Source organism: Podarcis melisellensis (genome assembly GCF_964234715.1).
Source record: "Podarcis melisellensis genome assembly, chromosome: 17".
Classification (NCBI taxonomy): Eukaryota; Metazoa; Chordata; class Lepidosauria; order Squamata; family Lacertidae; genus Podarcis; species Podarcis melisellensis.
The window spans coordinates 12906914-12925896 of record NC_138534.1 but is presented as its reverse complement, the minus strand read 5'-3'; the positions used below and the strand labels follow the sequence as shown (position 1 = coordinate 12925896).

Genomic DNA, 18983 nt, shown 5'->3' with positions numbered 1-18983 from the left:
GGTTACTTGATTGGATTGCCTGGGGAGTCTGGCCAGTCTTTTGTAAAGATAAATGGTTCCAGGTCAGTCTTCCTGTGCTGATCTATGTACGTGCTTGGTTGGTACACTTATGAACATTACCATATATCTAAGACCTCAAAATTCCTATCACAGTCGACCCACTGAAATTCGTGGATCTCAAGTCCCCACATTCCTTACTTTCCATGCATCTTCTTTGAGTAGGAATAACTTTGGATACAGCCCGGATCTAATGCAGGCTATTTCAAAATAATGTAGAGGACCAGAAAGAACCCCTCCAAAAGCGCTATGTGAATCCACAACACATACGTTTGCCTCTCTGCAAATTGATGCTTTGTGATGCTGTTGTCCTTATTGCTGTTCATTATGTAAGATTTGCTTCTCACTCCTGTGCTTTATAATTTGTGTGTAAGCTGCCATGAGTTCATCAGAGCAAGGCTGGCTATCAGTGCCCAAGTCAATGCCTGCAGAAATGGAAGTATGAATGGAATTTCGGCAAAAAAAGAACCAGTTGTCCCTTAGCGTCTCCCCACCCCAAGCCTCTTTCTTTGGCAGTGCCATGAGCGCAGAGGCATGGCGAATCCGACAGGGAACTTCTCAGAACAATGCTGTGGTCTAGCCTGAAAATCAGATAAGCAGCACAGGGTGTTCAAGCGAAGTCTGAACGATAATGCCAAATACCTGTCTAAAGTGCAGGCTGACAAACTCCCATGAACACCATGGTCGGAGTTTCGGCTGTTAAAGGGATTTGCAAACAGAGCGTAGTTTTCCTGCTGATAATAATGCTGAGAACAGGTTTTATACAGTGCCGGATTTACGTATAAGCTAAATAAGCTCTAGCTTAGGGCCCCACTCTCTTGTCGGGGGGGCCAAAAAAATTAAAGGGGGGAAAAACTGGATGTATATTTCCAAAATAAAGGATAAAAAAACAAATAAAATAAAAGCTACATACAGCAGCAGTTTTTTGTGTTGTGTATGGACCTATTAGGTCCATAAATTGCCATATACAGTGGTACCTCAGGTTAAGTACTTAATTCATTCCAGAGGTCCGTACTTAACCTGAAACTGTTCTTAACCTGAAGCACCACTTTAGCTAATGGGGCCTCCTGCTGCTGCCGTGCCTTCGGAGCACGATTTCTGTTCTCATCCTGAAGCAAAGTTCTTAACCTGAGGTAATATTTCTGGGTTAGCGGAGTCTGTAACCTAAAGCGTATGTAACCTGAAGCGTATGTAACCTGAAGCGTATGTAACCCGAGGTACCACTGTAGTTGTATTCATCACAAAAAAAACAGTGACAATTTGTTGTTGACAAACGACAGCTGGATATATAAAGGGCCCCATTACCTTCAGGAGCTGCTGAGGGCCTCACCAAACCGCAATCCGGCCCTGGTTTTATATGCTGGTTTCCCCTTTCAGCAGGAGCCCCTTGTATCTCCTGGGATGCTGAGTCTCTTAGTACAAGGAGCCCCCTGTAGACATGATCTCTGGAGATCTTCCAAGCTCCCCTTTTGCTGTGCTGCTTACTTTCAATCTCCTCAATGGTCTTTCTGCTTCCCTTACACTTTTCCTCATGAACATCTCTCTCTTGATGGCTGTTCTCCGCTGTTTGACAGTCGCTTGTTCTCTCGAACTCATTGCCCTTTCTTCCTCACCACCCCGTGAGCTTGGAAGTGCCTGCTAGGAGGCCTGCCCTCTCTCTCACGCCCTTCCAGTCCTTCTCCAAACCCCACCCTTTCCCCGAAACCTTGGACTCGGCCCGCTTTGTGCCCATGCTCTGATTCCGGAAGCAGCCAGTGTTCTGCGCTACAGATGTTGCTGCCCTCTGCCTACCATCTTCCCTGACCATTGGGCTTCCCAGCCTCTGCTGGGAGGTGTGGGGACTCCCTGGTCCTGAATAGGGTAACTATGCCCCTGAAGGACCAGCTGCGCAGCCTGGGAGTCATTTTGGACTCACAGCTGTCCATGGAGGCGCAAGTTAATTCTGTGTCAACTGTCTACCAGCTCCATCTGGTATGCAGGATGAGGCCCTACCTGCCCGCGGACTGTTGCCAGAGTGGTGCATGCTCTAGTTATCTCCCGTTTGGACTATTGTCATGCGCTCTATATAGGGCTGCCTTTGAAGGTGACCCGGAAACTACAACTAATCCAGAATGTGGCAGCTAGACTTGTGACTGGGAGCAGCAGCCGAAACCACATAACACCGGTCTTGAAAGACCTACATTGGCTCCCAGTAGGTTTCCGGGCACAATTCAAAGTGTTGGTGCTGACCTTTAAAGACCTAAACGGCCTCGGTCCTGTATACCTGAAGGAGCATTTCCACCCCCATCGTTCTGCCCAGACACTGAGGTCCAGCTCTGAGGGACTTCTGGCGGTTCCCTCACTGCAAGAAGTGAAGTTATAGGGAGCCAGGCAGAGGGCCTTCTCGGTGGTGGAGCCTGCCCTGCGGAACGCCCTCCCATCAGATGGCAAGGAGATAAACAACTATCTGACTTTTAGAAGACATCTGAAGGCAGCCTTGTTTAGGGAAGTTTTAAATGTTTGATCTTTTATCGTGTTTTTAATATTCTGTTGAGAGCCTCCCAGAGTGGCTGGGGAAACCCAGCCAGATGGGTGGGGTATAAATAACAAATTATTATTATTATTATTATTATTATTATTATTATTATTATTATTATTATTATTCAGAGCTGGAATCCAGCATCACCTTGAGGACACCAAATGGGCACCCAGGCTCTGCTTCTGTGACTCAGCCTAAGCATGCGAGAAGAAACACAAGGTTCCCCTCTGCCTCTGCTTCTTCTGCTGTTTCCTCCGTGTCAAATTTTAGAGTTGATGGCTACACACAGAACTATGACAAGTGGGACGGAGACCACAGCTCTGCTTTGCCTGTTTTGCATTTCGTACCATCAGCCTCCCCCTGGTGGTAGGAAAAAGAGAGCAATGCTGTATTTTCTAGAGTACTGCTTGGACAACGATTGCAGAAACAAGAAAGTCTCTCGGTGCACACCCTTAGATTAAATGGAGTCATTCTCCCTCCCACACAAATGCACATTTTTGGAGCCAAGTGTGAGGAACCTTTGGCCCTCCAAATGTTGCTGAGCTTCAGCTATTCTCAACCCCAGGAAGTCCGGCGAAAGGGCAGGGATTAGGGAACTCAAGGCAAGAGACCTGGTGCCTCCTGATTCTATCCTCAAAACAACCATGCAAGGTAGGTCCGGCTGAGGGAGGATTTGAATCTTGGTCTCCCCCAAACTTTGGCCAGCACCCAGATCACTACCCCACAGGGTCCCTTGGAACGACAGTGCTATGTCGCTGTTTTCATACTGTTCACAAACCCCCCAAAAACCCCAGAATGTTTGGGACTGCTGAAATGAAGAGCTTTATCTTTGGTGGAATCAAAAGGGACCAGCTTGTGATCTAGCGACTCAAAGCACACAAGAAAATTAGAGAATTCTTCCCGGCATTTTCAGCTGCGTAGAAGTTAGAACTTTCTCAATCCTGACATTTTAAAGCTTCAGTTTTTATTTATTTGGCTTTTTTTACACCTTCAGATCTACCTGACATTTTCAAATATTCCTCTTTTAAAATGGAGGAATCTGCTCTGCGGGAACATGTTGCACTGACATTTGCAGTTCAGTTTATCTTCCTCTTGCACTGATATAAGCTAATCATGTTTCTCAGCTGAGTGGCAGTAGGAGGATATCCCATTTGCCCCGAACCTTAATTCAGAGAAAGCAATGTATATATTTTTCTCCTGGCTTCTTTAACACCTGATCGCAAGTGTTTGCTGGCTCTGTGTCCTGATTGGTGGGCCTCGTATTTGCCATCACCATGTAGATAACAAGCCTTCATGCAGAGAATGATGGATTGTCTGGCTCCCTGGCGGAGCTCATTTAAAACTCTGCAGGGCAAAGACAAGTGTGTTGGGCATTGGTCTACTGCGTTAGTAGAAGTTTATGCAACACTTAACAGGGAAGTTGCCACTTTCCAGAGGTACTCCTTGTCTTTAGCTAGTGAGTAACAGGCAGGACGTGGGTGGCGCTATGGGTTAAACCACAGAGCCTAGGACTTGCCAATCAGAAGGTCGGCAGTTCGAATCCCTGCGACGGGGTGAGCTCCCATTGCTTGGTCCCAGCTCCTGCCAACCTAGCCAACCTGCCAACCTAGAAGTTTGAAAGCACATCAAAGTTCAAGTAGATAAATAGGTACCACTCCGGCGGGAAGGTAAACAGCATTTCCATGCACTGCTCTGGTTCGCCAGAAGCGGCTTAGTCATGCTGGCCACATGACCCAGAAGCCGTACGCTAGCTCCCTCGGCCAATAAAGTGAGATGAGCGCTACAACCCCAGAGTCAGCCACGACTGGACCAAATGGTCAGGGGTCCCTTTACCTTTTTAACAGGCAGAAATTCAACAGGCAGAGCTTTCCCATCCCTGCATTGCCACACTCAAAAGAGCGTTGTTGTCTTTCTCTTTGCTTGGCAGCAGCTAAAAGCACAAAAACTTTGCTGGGAAGAGAGTCATGAGGGACAAGTGAATCTGTCAGTTTAGGCTTCTCTCAGGTTCCTCACTTTGCCAGCCTTCAATTCAATTCATCACTTTTCCACATCAGTTTGCAATATTATTTTTTAATTCAAATCAAATATCTTTATTGCGGTCCATAGACCCACAAAACGGTTTCAAAACAAGATACAGTTAAAACAACCCAACAACAGGCAAAAGAGACTGAGGAGGTCATTTTGTTATGTCTAGAGTGTGATTGTCTGTTTCTTGCGACCTCCGAAATAAACTTTGCCACGGTCAGTGTAATATCATTTGACCTATCCTCCAGAAGGTATTCAGATTTTCCCGGCAAGTTTGCTGGTAAGGCCATGAAACATCAGTTAAAAACATCAGTCGCAGCAACTAAATCATTCACCCGGCAGCGTAGCAAGAAAACAAACAGAATAATTCAGCACCAGATAAAATAGCAAGATAATAAAACTGATAAAGATGAGGGACACCCCATCTTACTCTCCAAAGCCTGCAGGTGAGCCCAGGATCTTAGGTCATTCCCACTATGCGTTTGAAGCTCACCACTTCCCCCAAAGAATCTTGGGAACTGTAGTTTTCCCCTTGCAGAGCTACAATTTCTAGCTGCCTTAACAAACTACTTTCCAGGAATCTTTGGAGGGAACGCGTGTCCTTTCCATGTATGCTGTGAATGTGCCCTTTGAATCACGGAAGATTCACTCTCTTTGGTGCAAATCTAACAGGCCAGCTTTCATTGTGACCCAAGAGATCAAATCAACACATTCATTTTACAGGGTTGTGTCCAGCCTGGAGTAAAACTGCCCTCCCCAAAGCAAATGTAAGAAAGCATATTTATCCCAGAAGGGGTTTGTGTGACATTTGAAAGAGAGGGGAAATAGCAGGGAGCATCACGGCACATGAAACGAGCAATGGGAGAACTGTCCTCCACTCAGCTGAGCTTTCATAAGCTTTCATTGCAAGCCTTTTTGGGGGTTGGGGGAAGAAACCTAAACTGTGTCAAATAATTCCTTCCCTCCTCATCCTCTTAACACTTCTGGTTCTGTCCGCATGGATCTTATGGGTTTTCTTCTTTCCTTTCCCCCACATCTTGCTGATAGATGGGGCTTCCAGAGGTCCGAGGGGCTGATCAGATCTTCAGTTGCTTAGCAGTGCTTTAGTTTCCGATGCTCCGTAACAATTCACTAGGCCAGTGCGCACCTTCTTGAATTATTTCCATTGCCAAGTCACAGTTGCTTTATTTGAATAACGCTTCCCTATGTATACTACATAGCCAAGGGGGCAGGAAAACATCACCCATAAATCTCCCCACAATGCATTGTTATCTAGAGCATCTCTCTGGGGCAAAGAGCCACATGGAAATTCAATGCCTCCCCACCCAGCCTTACTGCCAAAACCAAACAAACACACCCAGGAGCGTTTTAAAATCTGAGCGGGGCAACAAAAACCATGCAGACTCTTTGCGATGAACAATTCAACAAGAACTGCCCCAAACAGAGAGAAGATAGCCACCAAACAAAAGGGCACTTGCGTGATCAAATATTACAGAGTTCCAGGTTGTTTGTTCATGGCAAGCATTTGGGGAATTGTGCCAGTAAATATTTGACATTCAGTCCAACCCACAAGTCAGATTTAAGCTGCCAGGGAGCCCAGTCTCCGCAAAGCAGCTGTGTCAGAGTGAGGGGGGAGAAGGAGAAAAGCTTGCCGTCCACACTAAGTCCTCATGCACAAATATAGTTTTCCATCAAAAGCAATGGGGTGGGAGAAAATTCCCTTCCAGCTTACTGTATTTTTTTGCTCTATAAGACTCACTTTTTCCCTCCTAAAAAGTAAGGGGAAATGTGTGTGCGTCTTATGGAGTGAATGCAAGTTGCACAGCTATCCCAGAAGCCAGAACAGCAAGAGGGATCGCTGCTTTCACTGTTTTCCTCCTCCAAAAACTAAGTGCGTCTTGTGGTCTGGTGCGTCTTACAGAGCGAAAAATACAGTAATGCTATGACACACTCTGCTACTGCAAGCAGCATATCTTCAATAGAACATGGCATACAAGTTTTGACACAAAATTCCCCCTGAGCCAGAGCTCAGCAAAACAGCCTCATGTCACCAGTACCAGGACTTTCACTAACCGAGATCTCCACCGAAATGGATCCCTAGAGGCAGCACTGCCAGGGGTTCTCACCTGAGACTTTGGAGAGGCTCTGCTAGTTAGTGTAGAACATCCTTTCCCAATCATAAATTCACTTCTCCACATTGCCACATCAGTTTGCAAAAAAAAAAAAAAAATCCTCATAAAAATTCTTCATGCAAATTTCTCCTTCTATAACGCAACGCTGTCTGCAATTCTGCTTAATGTACATGTTTGCAATTTCATATATATATATATATATAATTTATATACCACCCTTCATCAAAAGATCTCAGGGCCGTTCCCAGAATAGAATACAGGATAAAAATAATACATTTTTGTATTTACTCTCACTAATATATGGATATTTATGCACAATCTGCCCCAGTGTATGCATTTTCATGAGATTCCTTGGGTAGAACACTGCATTGCAGATTTCAAAAGATGTCTGCTCATGTAACTGCTTCAGAACATGAAAATCTGGCAAGCTCACCTGTAAATGAAACCCAAATTAAATCCTAGCTGCCATATACTGAGTCAGGCTATTGGTTCATTGAGCTCCATACTTCCAGCTCTGGCTGGCAGCTGCTCTCCAGGGTTTCGAGCAAGAGTCTTTCCCAACCAGATCAGGAGATGCCGGCAATTGACCTTGGGACCTTGTGCATTCAGAGTGTGTTCTCTGTCCACTGAGTTCTGGCCCTTCCCTTGTGCACGATGCTTGCCTGCCACTTCGGATGCTTCACCTTGAGGTGTTTTCTCCAGGTGGGCAAGTTCATCTTTAAGCTCCGTTAGGTACACACAAGTGGTTGGATGATGATCAGAGCACTGTCACCTCAGCACACAAACAGACACACACCCTGGAAATTCAGAAGCAAGTTAATCCAAATTCCAAGAAGCGGAATTGTAATCCTTTATAATTAAGCAAGGATGCATATAATGACATGCTTTGCATAATTTATTCACCCTTTTGCAAGTCAAAGCAGGGAGAAAAGAGCTACCTTTCTGCAGCTCCACCTGATGAGTCTGACACTGGAAATTCTGGATCGTTGGCCTCTGGCCTCTGAGATTTGACCAGGCATTGTCAAATCGCTGTCAACTTCAAGTCTTGTCTTCATAGCCTTGACGTCTAGAAACCTGATCTAAAAACAAAAGAACGAAAGCTGGCATTTTGCAGTTGCCGAGTTCTGCAGTCAATGTCAATTTATGCGCAGCAATGTTTGCTACCCTTGTTTTACATAATATTTGACATTAACGTTTGCATTGACTCTCAGGAACCCCAGCAAATTTAAGTGTTGGTTTTTCTGCCTGTAAAATGGGCTGTAAACATAAGGAACGGCTCTAAGAACAGTTGATATACAGAAGAAGAAGAGGAGGAGGAGGAGAAGGAAGAAGAAGAAGAAGAAGAAAACATAGGAAATCGGGGATGAGATGAAAGTCTTTTGTATAATTCCGAAAAATATCCATTGTTGCTCCTTCATAGGAAAGTCTTTTCTGAGTATGTGCTGAGGTGACACAAATAGAAGCCCTTTGATTTTATTTTTATTAGCAGTAATGACTCTGCTACACTTATTATTATTTTTTGACTGATTATCCACAGATTTCTGGATCCATAATCATTCACGTCACAGATAGAGGGAGCGGAGGCTGAAACAGGATAATAGCCTTTAAATCCCCTTCTCTAAGCACTCAGATCTTCCCTGTCAGCAAGATTAAAGCGGTCAACAGCAGTCCCCATGTGCCTGGATCCCACACTGAGTTTTTGCAACAACTGGAGCTGCTGGTCGGTCGGAAAAGAAACGTAAAACGGCTCCGGCGGCAGATGCTCCGGGCAGGAAGGAGAAGGCAACCAGAAGAAGCTTCGTACCCACCACCGAACGCTAAGGGGAAGCATGTGGAACCTTAAGCAAAGAAAGCAGCCTCTGATCTCGGACTATAAAACTGAATCTCGGCCGGGGGCCACCTGGGATGCAACCGTGGGAAGCAACGAAACTGGGGGGACTGGGGGCTTTGGTGCTTCTGACTGGGGATCCCCATTGCAGTTGCCCCAGGACGTTGAGAGCAGCTACTCCTGCTTGGAGGACGAGGAGGAAGAGGGCGAGGAAGAGGAGAAGGGGCTCCCCTCGATGTTTCCCTTCAGCCCAGCCTTCCCAGCTGGAGCCACCACGTCGTCTTCCGTCCTCAACATCAACGTGGGCGGGCAAAGCTACCGCCTGACGTACCAGGCAGTGGCCATCTACCCCACCACCCGCCTGGGCCGCTTGGCCACTTCCACTGACCGCTGGCGCCAGCTGGGCCTCTGCGACGACTACGCAGCTCAGGGAGATGAGTACTTCTTTGACCGGGACCCGGCCGTCTTCCAGCTGGTCTACAACTTCTACGCCTCCGGGGTGCTGCGGGTGCGGGACGAGCTGTGTCCCCGCAGCTTCCTGGAGGAGCTGAGCTACTGGGGGGTCCGACTCAAGTACACGCCCCGCTGCTGCCGCATCTGCTTCGAGGAGAGGCGGGATGAGCTGAACGAGCAGCTCAAGGTGCAGCGGGAGCTGCGGGCCCAGGCGGCCGTGCAGGAAAGCGAACACCTCTTCCGGCACATGCGCTACGCTGAGCATCGCTGGCGCCTGTGGAACCTCATGGAGAAGCCCTTCTCCTCCACCACGGCCAAAGCCATGGGGGTGGCCTCCAGCTTCTTCGTGCTCATCTCAGTGGTGGCACTGGCTCTCAACACGGTGGAGGAGATGCAGCACAGGGACAAGGCCACCCAGGAGAGGAGGCCCTTGCTGGAGCACGTGGAGACCTTCTGCATCGCCTTCTTCACCCTGGAGTACGTGCTGCGGCTGGTCTCCACCCCGGACATCCGCTGCTTCGTCAGCAGCGCCCTCAACGCCGTGGACCTCATCGCCATCCTGCCCCTGTACCTCCAGCTCCTCCTGGAGCGCTTTGTGGACGAGGACCAGCCTCGTGGGCAAGGCTCCCAGCACGAAACTGACATAGAGAAAGTGGGGCGGGTGGGGAAGGTGGGGCAGGTGTTGCGCATCATGCGCCTCATGCGCATTTTCCGTATCCTGAAGCTGGCTCGCCATTCGACGGGTCTGCGCGCATTCGGCTTCACGCTGCGCCAGTGCTACCAGGAGGTGGGCTGCCTCCTGCTCTTCATTGCGCTGGGGATCTTTGCCTTCTCCGCCATGGTCTACACCGTGGAACACGATGTCTCCAGCACAAACTTCACCAGCATCCCCCATGCCTGGTGGTGGGCTGCCGTAAGTACCTCCCTGGCAATGTGATGCTCGTTCCTCCCCCCCCCCCCGCTTGCAAGCGTGCCTGTTTTGGAAGCGGCAGGGTCCCCCCCCCCATGCCTGGCTTTCCAAACATCTGTTCAGAGTTACAGATAGGTAGCCGTGTTGGTCTGCCATAGTCAAAACAAAAAAAATTCCTTCCAGTAGCACCTTAAAGACCAACTAAGTTAGTTCTTGGTATGAGCTTTCGTGTGCATGCACACTTCTTCAGATACACTGAAACAGAAGTTTCCAGACCCTTCTATATAGTGAGAAGGTGGGGAGGGGTATTACTCAGAAGGGTGGTGGGAATGGGTGATTGGCAGATAGCTGTGATGAGCCTGTTGACGACTCTTAACGACTGCAATAGGTCTTACAGGAAAAAGCAAGGGGTGAAAAGGTGAAAAATGGCTTTGTCATGTATAATGAGATAAGAATCCAAGGTCTTTGTTCAGACCAGGTCTCTCCATGGTTTTAAGTTTGGTGATAAGTTGCAATTCAGCAGCTTCTCTTTCCAGTCTATTTCTGAAATTCCAGTCTATTTCTGAAATTCCTTTGTAGTAAAACAGCTACTTTGAGATCTTGTATAGAATGTCCTGGGAGATTGAAGTGTTCTTCTACTGGTTTCTCTGTCTTGTGATTCCCGATTTATGTCCGTTTATTCTTTGGCGTAAGGTCTGGCCTGTTTGTCCAATATAGAGAGCTGTTCAGAGTGTTGACTTTACAGAACATGCACCCGTCAGCTGGAAGCTTTCCTATAGTAGATCAGGCTAAAATCAGTGCAGCTGAGCTTGAACCGGAGAGCTCTTTGCGGCTGTGCCACAGACTTTGTGCTGCTTCTCGCGGAGAAAGGGGAAGAAGGAAGCGAGAAGGGCAAGCACATGTCTGCCTGGCCTTAACTTTGCCGTGACTTATCTGTGCCTACTTGACAGCTTGCTGCTGGTATTTTTGTAGCAGATACATAAGGGGAGCTGCGGGGGTGGTTTCACATTCCTTCCAAAGTGAGTTTACAAAAGCAGCTCTGCTCAGCGGTTTAGCGATGCAGTCAGAAGGGGGCACATATTAGCTCTCACCCAGCAGTTAAGAAGATGAGGCTGGGAATCTGGGGAAAAGGTGAGGCTGGGAATCTGTCCCTACAGAAGTTTTGTTTCGTTTCCAAATGTCCCTGTGGATGAACAATTTTGAGATAGGAAAATAAGAGCAGCTGACTGTCACAGGGCTTTCCAGACAGCTGGTGATCACAGCTACAGCAGAGCCCAAATGATTTTTTAAAAATTGCATTTGCCCTGAGCCAGCCGCAGACAAAAATAACAAAACGGGAAGACCCTCTGGCTCAGTTGTTTGTAATGCAATACAGAGCTTATAATTTATAGGTTGAAATGCATCCTGAGCCACCAGGGATGGGAAAATGGACATTCCTTCTAGCGCAGCTGGAGGAATCAGGAGGTCTTAGTAGCCCAAGGACAGAGGCTCATCCTGCAAATAGTTCAGCAATAAGAGCACAGGAACAAAGCCTTCCATTGACTGGGACATCGAGCTCAGGGTTGACTACACTGGCAGCTGATCTTCAGGCTTTCAAACCGGGTCTCTCCCCATTCCTACCTGGAGTTGCCAGTGCCAAGCTGCATACAGAGCTCTGCCCCCTGAGTTTTCGGATTTTCCATATTGCTTTGGTGTCCAAAGTCTTTGCTGTGTCACCAGCACTAATCAAATGTGAAGGCAACAAGGCGATCACTTCACTAAAACAAAAAACCCTGTTCATTGTGCCTGAGTCCACATTCTTTCCATGGGAACTTCCCTGCATATGGCAAAATGTTGGCATGTGTGAAAGATGGTGCATGGGACTCGTATAGTTTTCAGCAGCACAAACATTTCCTGTGATCAAACTCATTCTGTGTGACGTGACCTTGATTGACGCCTTTGGATAGGTAAAGAAATCCAAGTTTGGAGCAGGTTCAGGGGGTGTTAACTTTGGACCGCAGAGTATGTAAACAGACTTGTGAGCAGAAACTAGAAGTGCTACAGAAACTAGAGAAGCTATAGAATATAAATTGCATCCTGCAAATTTATGAAAGCATGTTAGAGCTTAGCTGCAAAGCTCTTCTGATAACCCTTCCCCTTTGAGGCTAATATATATGGTGTGGGGGGATAGATAGATGATAGATATGGATAGATGGATAGATAGATTAGATAGATAGATAGATGATAGATAGATAGATAGATAGATAGATAGATAGATAGATAGATAGATAGATGATAGATAGATAGATGATAGATAGATAGATAAATAGATAGATGATTGATAGATGATAGATAGATATAGATAGATTAGATAGATAGATAGATAGATAGATGATAGATAGATAGATAGATAGATGATAGATAGATAGATAGATAGATAGATAGAGATAGATAGAGATGATAGATAGATAGATGATAGATTAGATATAGATAGATGATAGATAGATAGATAGATAGATAGATAGATAGATAGATAGATAGTAGATAGATAGATAGATAGATAGATAGATAGATGATAGATGATAGATAGATAGATAGATAGATGATAGAGATAGATAGATAGATAGATAGATAGATAGATAGATAGATAGATAGATGATAGATAGATAGATAGATAGATAGATAGATAGATAGATAGATAGATAGATGATAGATAGATGATAGATAGATAGATAGATAGATAGATAGATATAGATAGATAGATAGATGATAGATAGATAGATAGATAGATAGATAGATAGATAGATAGATAGATAGATAGATAGATATAGATAGATAGATGATAGATAGATCGATGATAGATAGATGATAGATATAGATAGATAGATGATAGATGATAGATAGATAGATAGATAGATAGATAGATAGATAGATAGATAGATAGATAGAAGAGAGAGAGATGATAGAAGAAGAAGAAGAAGAAGAAGAAGAAGAAGAAGACGACGAAGAAGAAGAAGAAGAAGAAGAAGAAGAAGAAGAAGAAGAAGAAGAAGAAGAAGAAGAGGAGGAGGAGGAGGAGGAGGAGGAGGAGGAGTAGTAGTTTGGATTTGATATCCCGCTTTATCACTACCCGAAGGAGTCTCAAAGCGGCTAACATTCTCCTTTCCCTTCCTCCCCCACAACAAACACTCTGTGAGGTGAGTGGGGTTGAGAGACTTCAGAGAAGTGTGACTAGCCCAAGGTCACCCAGCAGCTGCATGTGGAGGAGCGGAGACGCGAACCCGGTTCCCCAGATTACGAGTCTACCGCTCTTAACCACTACACCACACTAGATAGATGATAGATGATAGAAGATAGATAGATAGATAGATGATAGATAAATAGATAGATAGATAGATGATAGATAGATAGATAGATAGATAGATAGATAGATAGATAGATAGATAGATAGATAGATAGAAGATAGATAGATAGATAGATGATAGATAGATAGATATAGATAGATAGATGATAGATAGATAGATAGACAGAGATAAATGATAGATATATGATGATAGATAGATGAGAGAGAGAGAGAGAGAGAGAGAGAGAGAGAGAGAGAGAGAGAGAGAGAGAGAGAGAGAGAGAGAGAGAGAGAGAGATATTATGAAAATGGTCATCCATTAGCTGCTAAGTATATTCATTTTAGGCAATTGTGATTAATCTAGAAAGAAGTATATTGTTTCCACAAATGAACCCTCAAGTCCTGCAACATCGGGAGGGCCACTGTTCTAAAGGGAGTGGCCTGCTTGGAGGTCAAAGGTTTCCCACCCCTGGCTTAGCAGGTATTATTCTGGGAAGAAAAACGACAATCACACAGTAACTCGCAACCACCCCATACATTGAAAGCACTCTTGCACAACTTTTAACAGTCAAGGCTTCCCCCAAAGAATCAGGGTAGGAGATGCCCTCTTAGAACTGTGATTCCAGCACCTAAAAACTGTTCCCGGGGTTCTTTGGGGGGAGGCAGAATTCTGAAAGTAGTAGAAGTGTTTCAAATGAATGTTGTGGGTGTGACCAATGAACACCAGCAATGGGAACAACTCCAGCATGAGGCTGCAGGCAGAGCTTTTCTTCTAGGAAAAAAAGTGCCGGTATTGCATGTCCTTGAGAAGCCCCAGAAAAAAGCACTGGTTGCGGGAATGTCTATCTATACCCATCCTCTCATGATAATCCTGGTGGTTGGTCTGGGCTGGTGGCTGTTGGCATAACGAACCCTCCCAAACTCCAAATCCCACTCTCCTTCGTCTTCCCCATGCTCCAACAGTGGAGCAGATGCCCCTACCCCATGGTTGAATCCTGCACCGCTGCAGACACCTGTAGACAACAGCAGCACCTAGTTCTGCATGTGTATTTTTCACTTGGCCCAGTCAAGGTGAGGAGGACCAAAGCAGGTGCCAAGAGCCGGGAGACAGGCTGGGAAAAGAGAGCGGTGCCCAAGTGGGGGGAAGTGGCTGGGGAGGGAGGCACCAACTTGCAGAAAATATTGGGGTCCAACCTCCCAAAATATGTTATTGGGGGGCAAAGGGACCAGGGCCCCACAGAGTTGATGCCTATCCTTCCTCCGATCCTCATCTCACCAAGGCATAAAGAAACACACATGAAAAATTCCCCACCAGGACTCCTGCTCTTTCATCTGGCTGTTTATTTTCGGAGATCTCCTGCATTAACATTCAATTCCAGTGAGTTAATTTCCATCAGGCCACAAAACTAATCCCTTTTAGACCATCAAATGCGCCAGGTGCATCCGACAAATAAGCTCGCTTGCTGCAGGCTCAGGGAGGGAGCAGGAGGTTTCACTCATCTGAAACATCAGGCTCCTTTTTTCTTTGGGGGGAAAGAGGAAAATGCCCTCCCCACTGCATGGCTGCCTTTCCAGTGAATATTGCCCTGGATGCTGCCAGACGGAAGCCAAGGCACTAAAAAGGGAAGGAGAGCCCAATGCACATTCCGTCTGGAGCCATTTCTTTCACTGTTTTCTCAACATCCCTATAATACCTTGGCATGGGCTTTAATAACGATTGCAGGATAAGGTCAGCAGAAAGACAAATGCAAAGTGAGATGCCATTCTTCGGACAAAACACGTCGGTGCCGGGTTCCCAACACTCGACTCTTCCACCACCACCCACCTATCCCTGCTTTTCCCCATCTCTTGCAGCTTTAAGGGTCCCTGAAAACAGGGGGGAAATTCATCTCCTTGTTTCGTTCTGGCCTCCTTTTCCTCCACCAACCCTGTCCACCCTGCAAACATTCCTTCTCCAAGTTGCTGAAGTATCAACAGGAGAAGCCGCCTTCCTGGCAAGCGTTCCTGAAGATAGGTAGAGCAGAAGGGGAGAGGCCAATGTGTGCTTAGGGAGACAGCAGAACCAAGAACCTTGACAGCCTGGATACGGTGACTGGGAGTGGCCACCGGGACCACATAACACCGGTCCTGAGAGATCTGCATTGGCTCCCAGTACGTTTCCGAGCACAATTCAAAGTGTTGGTGCTGACCTTTAAAGCCCTAAACGGCCTCGGTCCTGTATACCTGAAGGAGCATCTCCACCCCCATCGTTCTGCCCAGACACGAGATCCAGCGCCGAGGGCCTTCTGGCGGTTCCCTCATTGCAAGAAGTGAGGTTACAGGGAACCAGACAGAGGGCCTTCTCGGTAGTGGCGCCCACCCTGTGGAACATCCTCCCTTCAGATGTGAAGGAAATAAGCAGCTATCTTCTTTTTAAAAGACATCTGAAGGCAGCCCTGTTTAGGGAAGTTTTTGATATTTAATGCTGTATTGTTTTTAACACTTGATTGGGAGCCGCCCAGAGTGGTTGGGGAAACTCAGCCAGATGGGCAGGGTATAAATAATAAATTATTATTATTATATTATGAGAAGTAGGTGCTGCTGCCTTGTCATTTTTCATGAATGAGAGACCTGGGAGAAACAAAAGGTGACCGGCTTGTTGTTTATTTCCTATGTGAATTGCCCTGTGGCCTTTTTGGCAAAAGGTGACAAATAAAGGTCTTAAAACAAATGACTCATAAAATAAACAAAGCTCCACCATAATTCTGAAACAGGCAGATGGAGCAGCGTTGACTTCGATGCCAGCATGGAATTGGTTGTAGTTTTCAACCAGTATAGACCAAGGTAAAAGGTAAAGGTAAAGGGACCCCTGACCATTAGGTCCAGTCATGACCCGACTCTGGGGTTGCAGCGCTCATCTCATTTTACTGGCCGAGGAAGCCAGCGTACAGCTTCCAAGTCATGTGGCCAGCATGACTAAGCCACTTCTGGCAAACCAGAGCTTTACCTTCCCACCAGAGTGGTACCTATTTATCTACTTGCACTTTGACATGCTTTCGAACTGCTAGGTTGGCAGGAGCAGGGACAGAGCAACGGGAGCTCACCCTGTCGCGGGGATTCGAACCGCCAACCTTCTGATCGGCAAGTCCTAGGCTCTGTGGTTTAACCCACAGCACCACCCTTGTCCCTATAGACCAAGTGGCTCAAACCTAAACAATAGATCTTGAAAAAGACACTCGGGAAAGACATTCCTAGGACCACAGATAGGTAGAAAGGGGAAATAAATGGTGTGAGGGACCTGCTCCTGTCACCCCCAGCCCAGTCCACCACTGCCTGCTGCCACTGCCTGCTTCACAGAAAACCAAGGTGTCAAATCAGCAGCTGACAAGGAGGGATAGGGGGGTAACTGGATTCAGTTCACATTTAAAGGTGAACTCGCCAAACGAAAACACAGCTATCCTTCGACATTTGCATCGATCCGAATTTTGCAATGCAGTTCTCCAACCAAGTAATTTGTGAAAATGGCATACAAAATATTAGTGAAAATGGCTTTGCAAAAAAGAAATGTAGATTAGGCAAGTTTGTATATGAAATGGTATCACACGAGAAAATTGCAGGCAAATGCTGGTGAATTTTCATGAGGATTTTGTTTGTTTGTTTGGAAAATTCACAAACTGATGTATAACTATAGAGAACTGAATTTAGGATTGGGGAAATGAGAAACCGACATTGACGTGCTTGGCTAGCTTTACTGAGGACACTGCTGTGGCTCAAAAGTTGCTCAAACACACCACCATTCATAGAAAGAGATCATTGTCACATAAGGGAGGGAAAGGCAGCTAAATGGTGTGCAGTTTTTGATGCATGTGTTGGGAAGAAGTAACAGCTTGAGAATCCCCGCCCCCCATGGGCACCTTCCTCTGTGCACTGTGATGGGGAGGACAAACGCCATCTCTGGTCTTCAGGGATGGGAAGAGCAGAGGCAGATTCTCATATCTATTGCAGAGGAATCTCTCTTTCCAACCCTGAAATGGAGAGGAACAAATATCGCCTCTGTCCTTCAGAGACCAGTCTCTAAATGACCCCTCTGTCCTCAGCATAGAAAGGTGGCTTGGATGTTCTGAGTAACTGCCTTGTTTTGTGTTTGCTTTTCAAGGTAAGCATTTCTACGGTTGGATATGGAGACATGTGTCCGGAAACCCACCTCGGACGGCTCTTTGCTTTCCTCTGCATCGCTTTCGGGATCATTCTGAACGGAATGCCCATCTCCGTCCTGTACAACAAATTCTCAGACTATTACATCAAGCTGAAAGCCTACGAATACACAGCCATACGCAAGGACAGGGGCAAAGTGGATTTTGCGCGGCGAGCCATGAAGAAAATGTCTGAGTGCTGTGGAAACAGGCCAAACCGATTACCAAGACACAGGTACAATTAATACCTTGGACGGAAAAGAGGGATTGGGAGTTGAGAGGCCAACAGATTCCCTCAGGTTTGTCCACAGGTTAACTGGGAGGAAAAGACTGACTGGGGTATAGTGCAAAATGTTTTCTTTTTTAAAAAAAGATACAAATGAAGATAATCCTTCTTAATATTTTGTCTGATAAATGTTATAGCCGGTGCCCAAGCAGCCTCTGGAATCAATTGTATTGTGATCCAGTGAGTGATTCCAAATAAGGATCCGCTTGAGAAAATGAGAAGGAATACAGTCGTTTCTTTGATCTGCAATTGCTGCACCACCACAACCGAATTGAAGGCAACTAACTTAGGCTAATCACTATTACTAGGAAGCAAGAGCCAGTTGATCCAGTTGAGGCCTACATCTGAGTAAATGTGCAAAGGATTGTGCTGCTTTTTCTTGGTATTTACATATTTGCCAGCATGATGGATGTTGCCTCAAAATCAGAATTTAGTAGACTTTCAAGTAGGAATATATTTGTGTCCTGTACCAGAATTTTATTATTGTCTTGAGGGTGCGTCAAGCGCCTTTTGTCTTGTAAATGGATCCGCAGGTACCAAAAACAAGTCATTGTATGAAACTTGAGTATTATTTTATTTTTTTTAATAATAATTTTTATTGGGTTTTCACAACAAAAAACATAAAAAGAATGATATTATGTTCGCTGACTGGGAACAGTTATGGACCACCGGCACCAAATTTACGGCATGTTCTGCCTTGAAAGAAAACATAATGAAGATGATCTATAGGTGGTACATGACCCCAGTCAAGCTGGCTAAGATTTATCATTTGCCCGAGAATAAATGTTGGAAATGTAAAGAGTCTGAAGGAACCTTCTATCACCTTTGGTGGACCTGCCCAAAGATTAAGGCCTACTGGGAAATGATCTATAATGAAATTAAGAAAGTCCTTAAGTGGACGTTTCCTAAGAAACCAGAGGCCTTTCTCTTGGGTATGGTGGGCCAATTGGTACCGAAGAAGGATAGGACATTCTTTATGTACGCTACCACAGCAGCAAGAATTTTACTAGCAAAGTATTGGAAGATGCAAGAACTACCCACTCTGGAGGAATGGCAGACGAAGGTGATTGAATATATGGGACTGGCAGAGATGACCGGCAGAATCCGCGACCAGAGGAAGGAGGCGGTGAAGGAGGACTGGAGAAAATTTAAAGTGTATCTTGAGAACTGTTGTCAAATAAAGGACTGATAAGATGTCGAGGGGTAAGAAATAAAGAATTACAGCTGTAAACTATAAATTGCAGGGAATAAATTTTAAGGAGGAGATATATAGAAACGGA

The 18983-nt window shown here is 45.9% G+C and overlaps 1 protein-coding gene and 1 long non-coding RNA gene across 3 annotated transcripts; one reads left to right on the top strand and one right to left on the bottom strand.

Annotated features, from left to right (window-relative positions):
- Window positions 1-2705: 2705 nt before the first annotated feature.
- Window positions 2706-11471, bottom strand: LOC309360370. Of its 2 annotated transcripts, XR_014164061.1 has the most exons (3): window positions 10678-11418; window positions 7671-7811; window positions 2706-2935 (listed from the first exon to the last, which is right to left on the bottom strand). It is a non-coding gene; the product is annotated as an uncharacterized lncRNA (long non-coding RNA). The 2 variants fall into 2 exon arrangements; XR_014164060.1 differs by lacking the exon at window positions 2706-2935 and having other exon boundaries at window positions 7610-7811; window positions 10678-11471.
- Window positions 7818-18268, top strand: KCNV2 (potassium voltage-gated channel modifier subfamily V member 2). The gene is made up of 2 exons (XM_081894356.1): window positions 7818-9926; window positions 17381-18268. The coding sequence occupies exons 1-2, from the start codon at window positions 8562-8564 to the stop codon at window positions 17660-17662; spliced, it is 1647 nt and encodes a 548-aa protein (XP_081750482.1). The 5' UTR covers window positions 7818-8561; the 3' UTR covers window positions 17663-18268.
- Window positions 18269-18983: the final 715 nt, after the last annotated feature.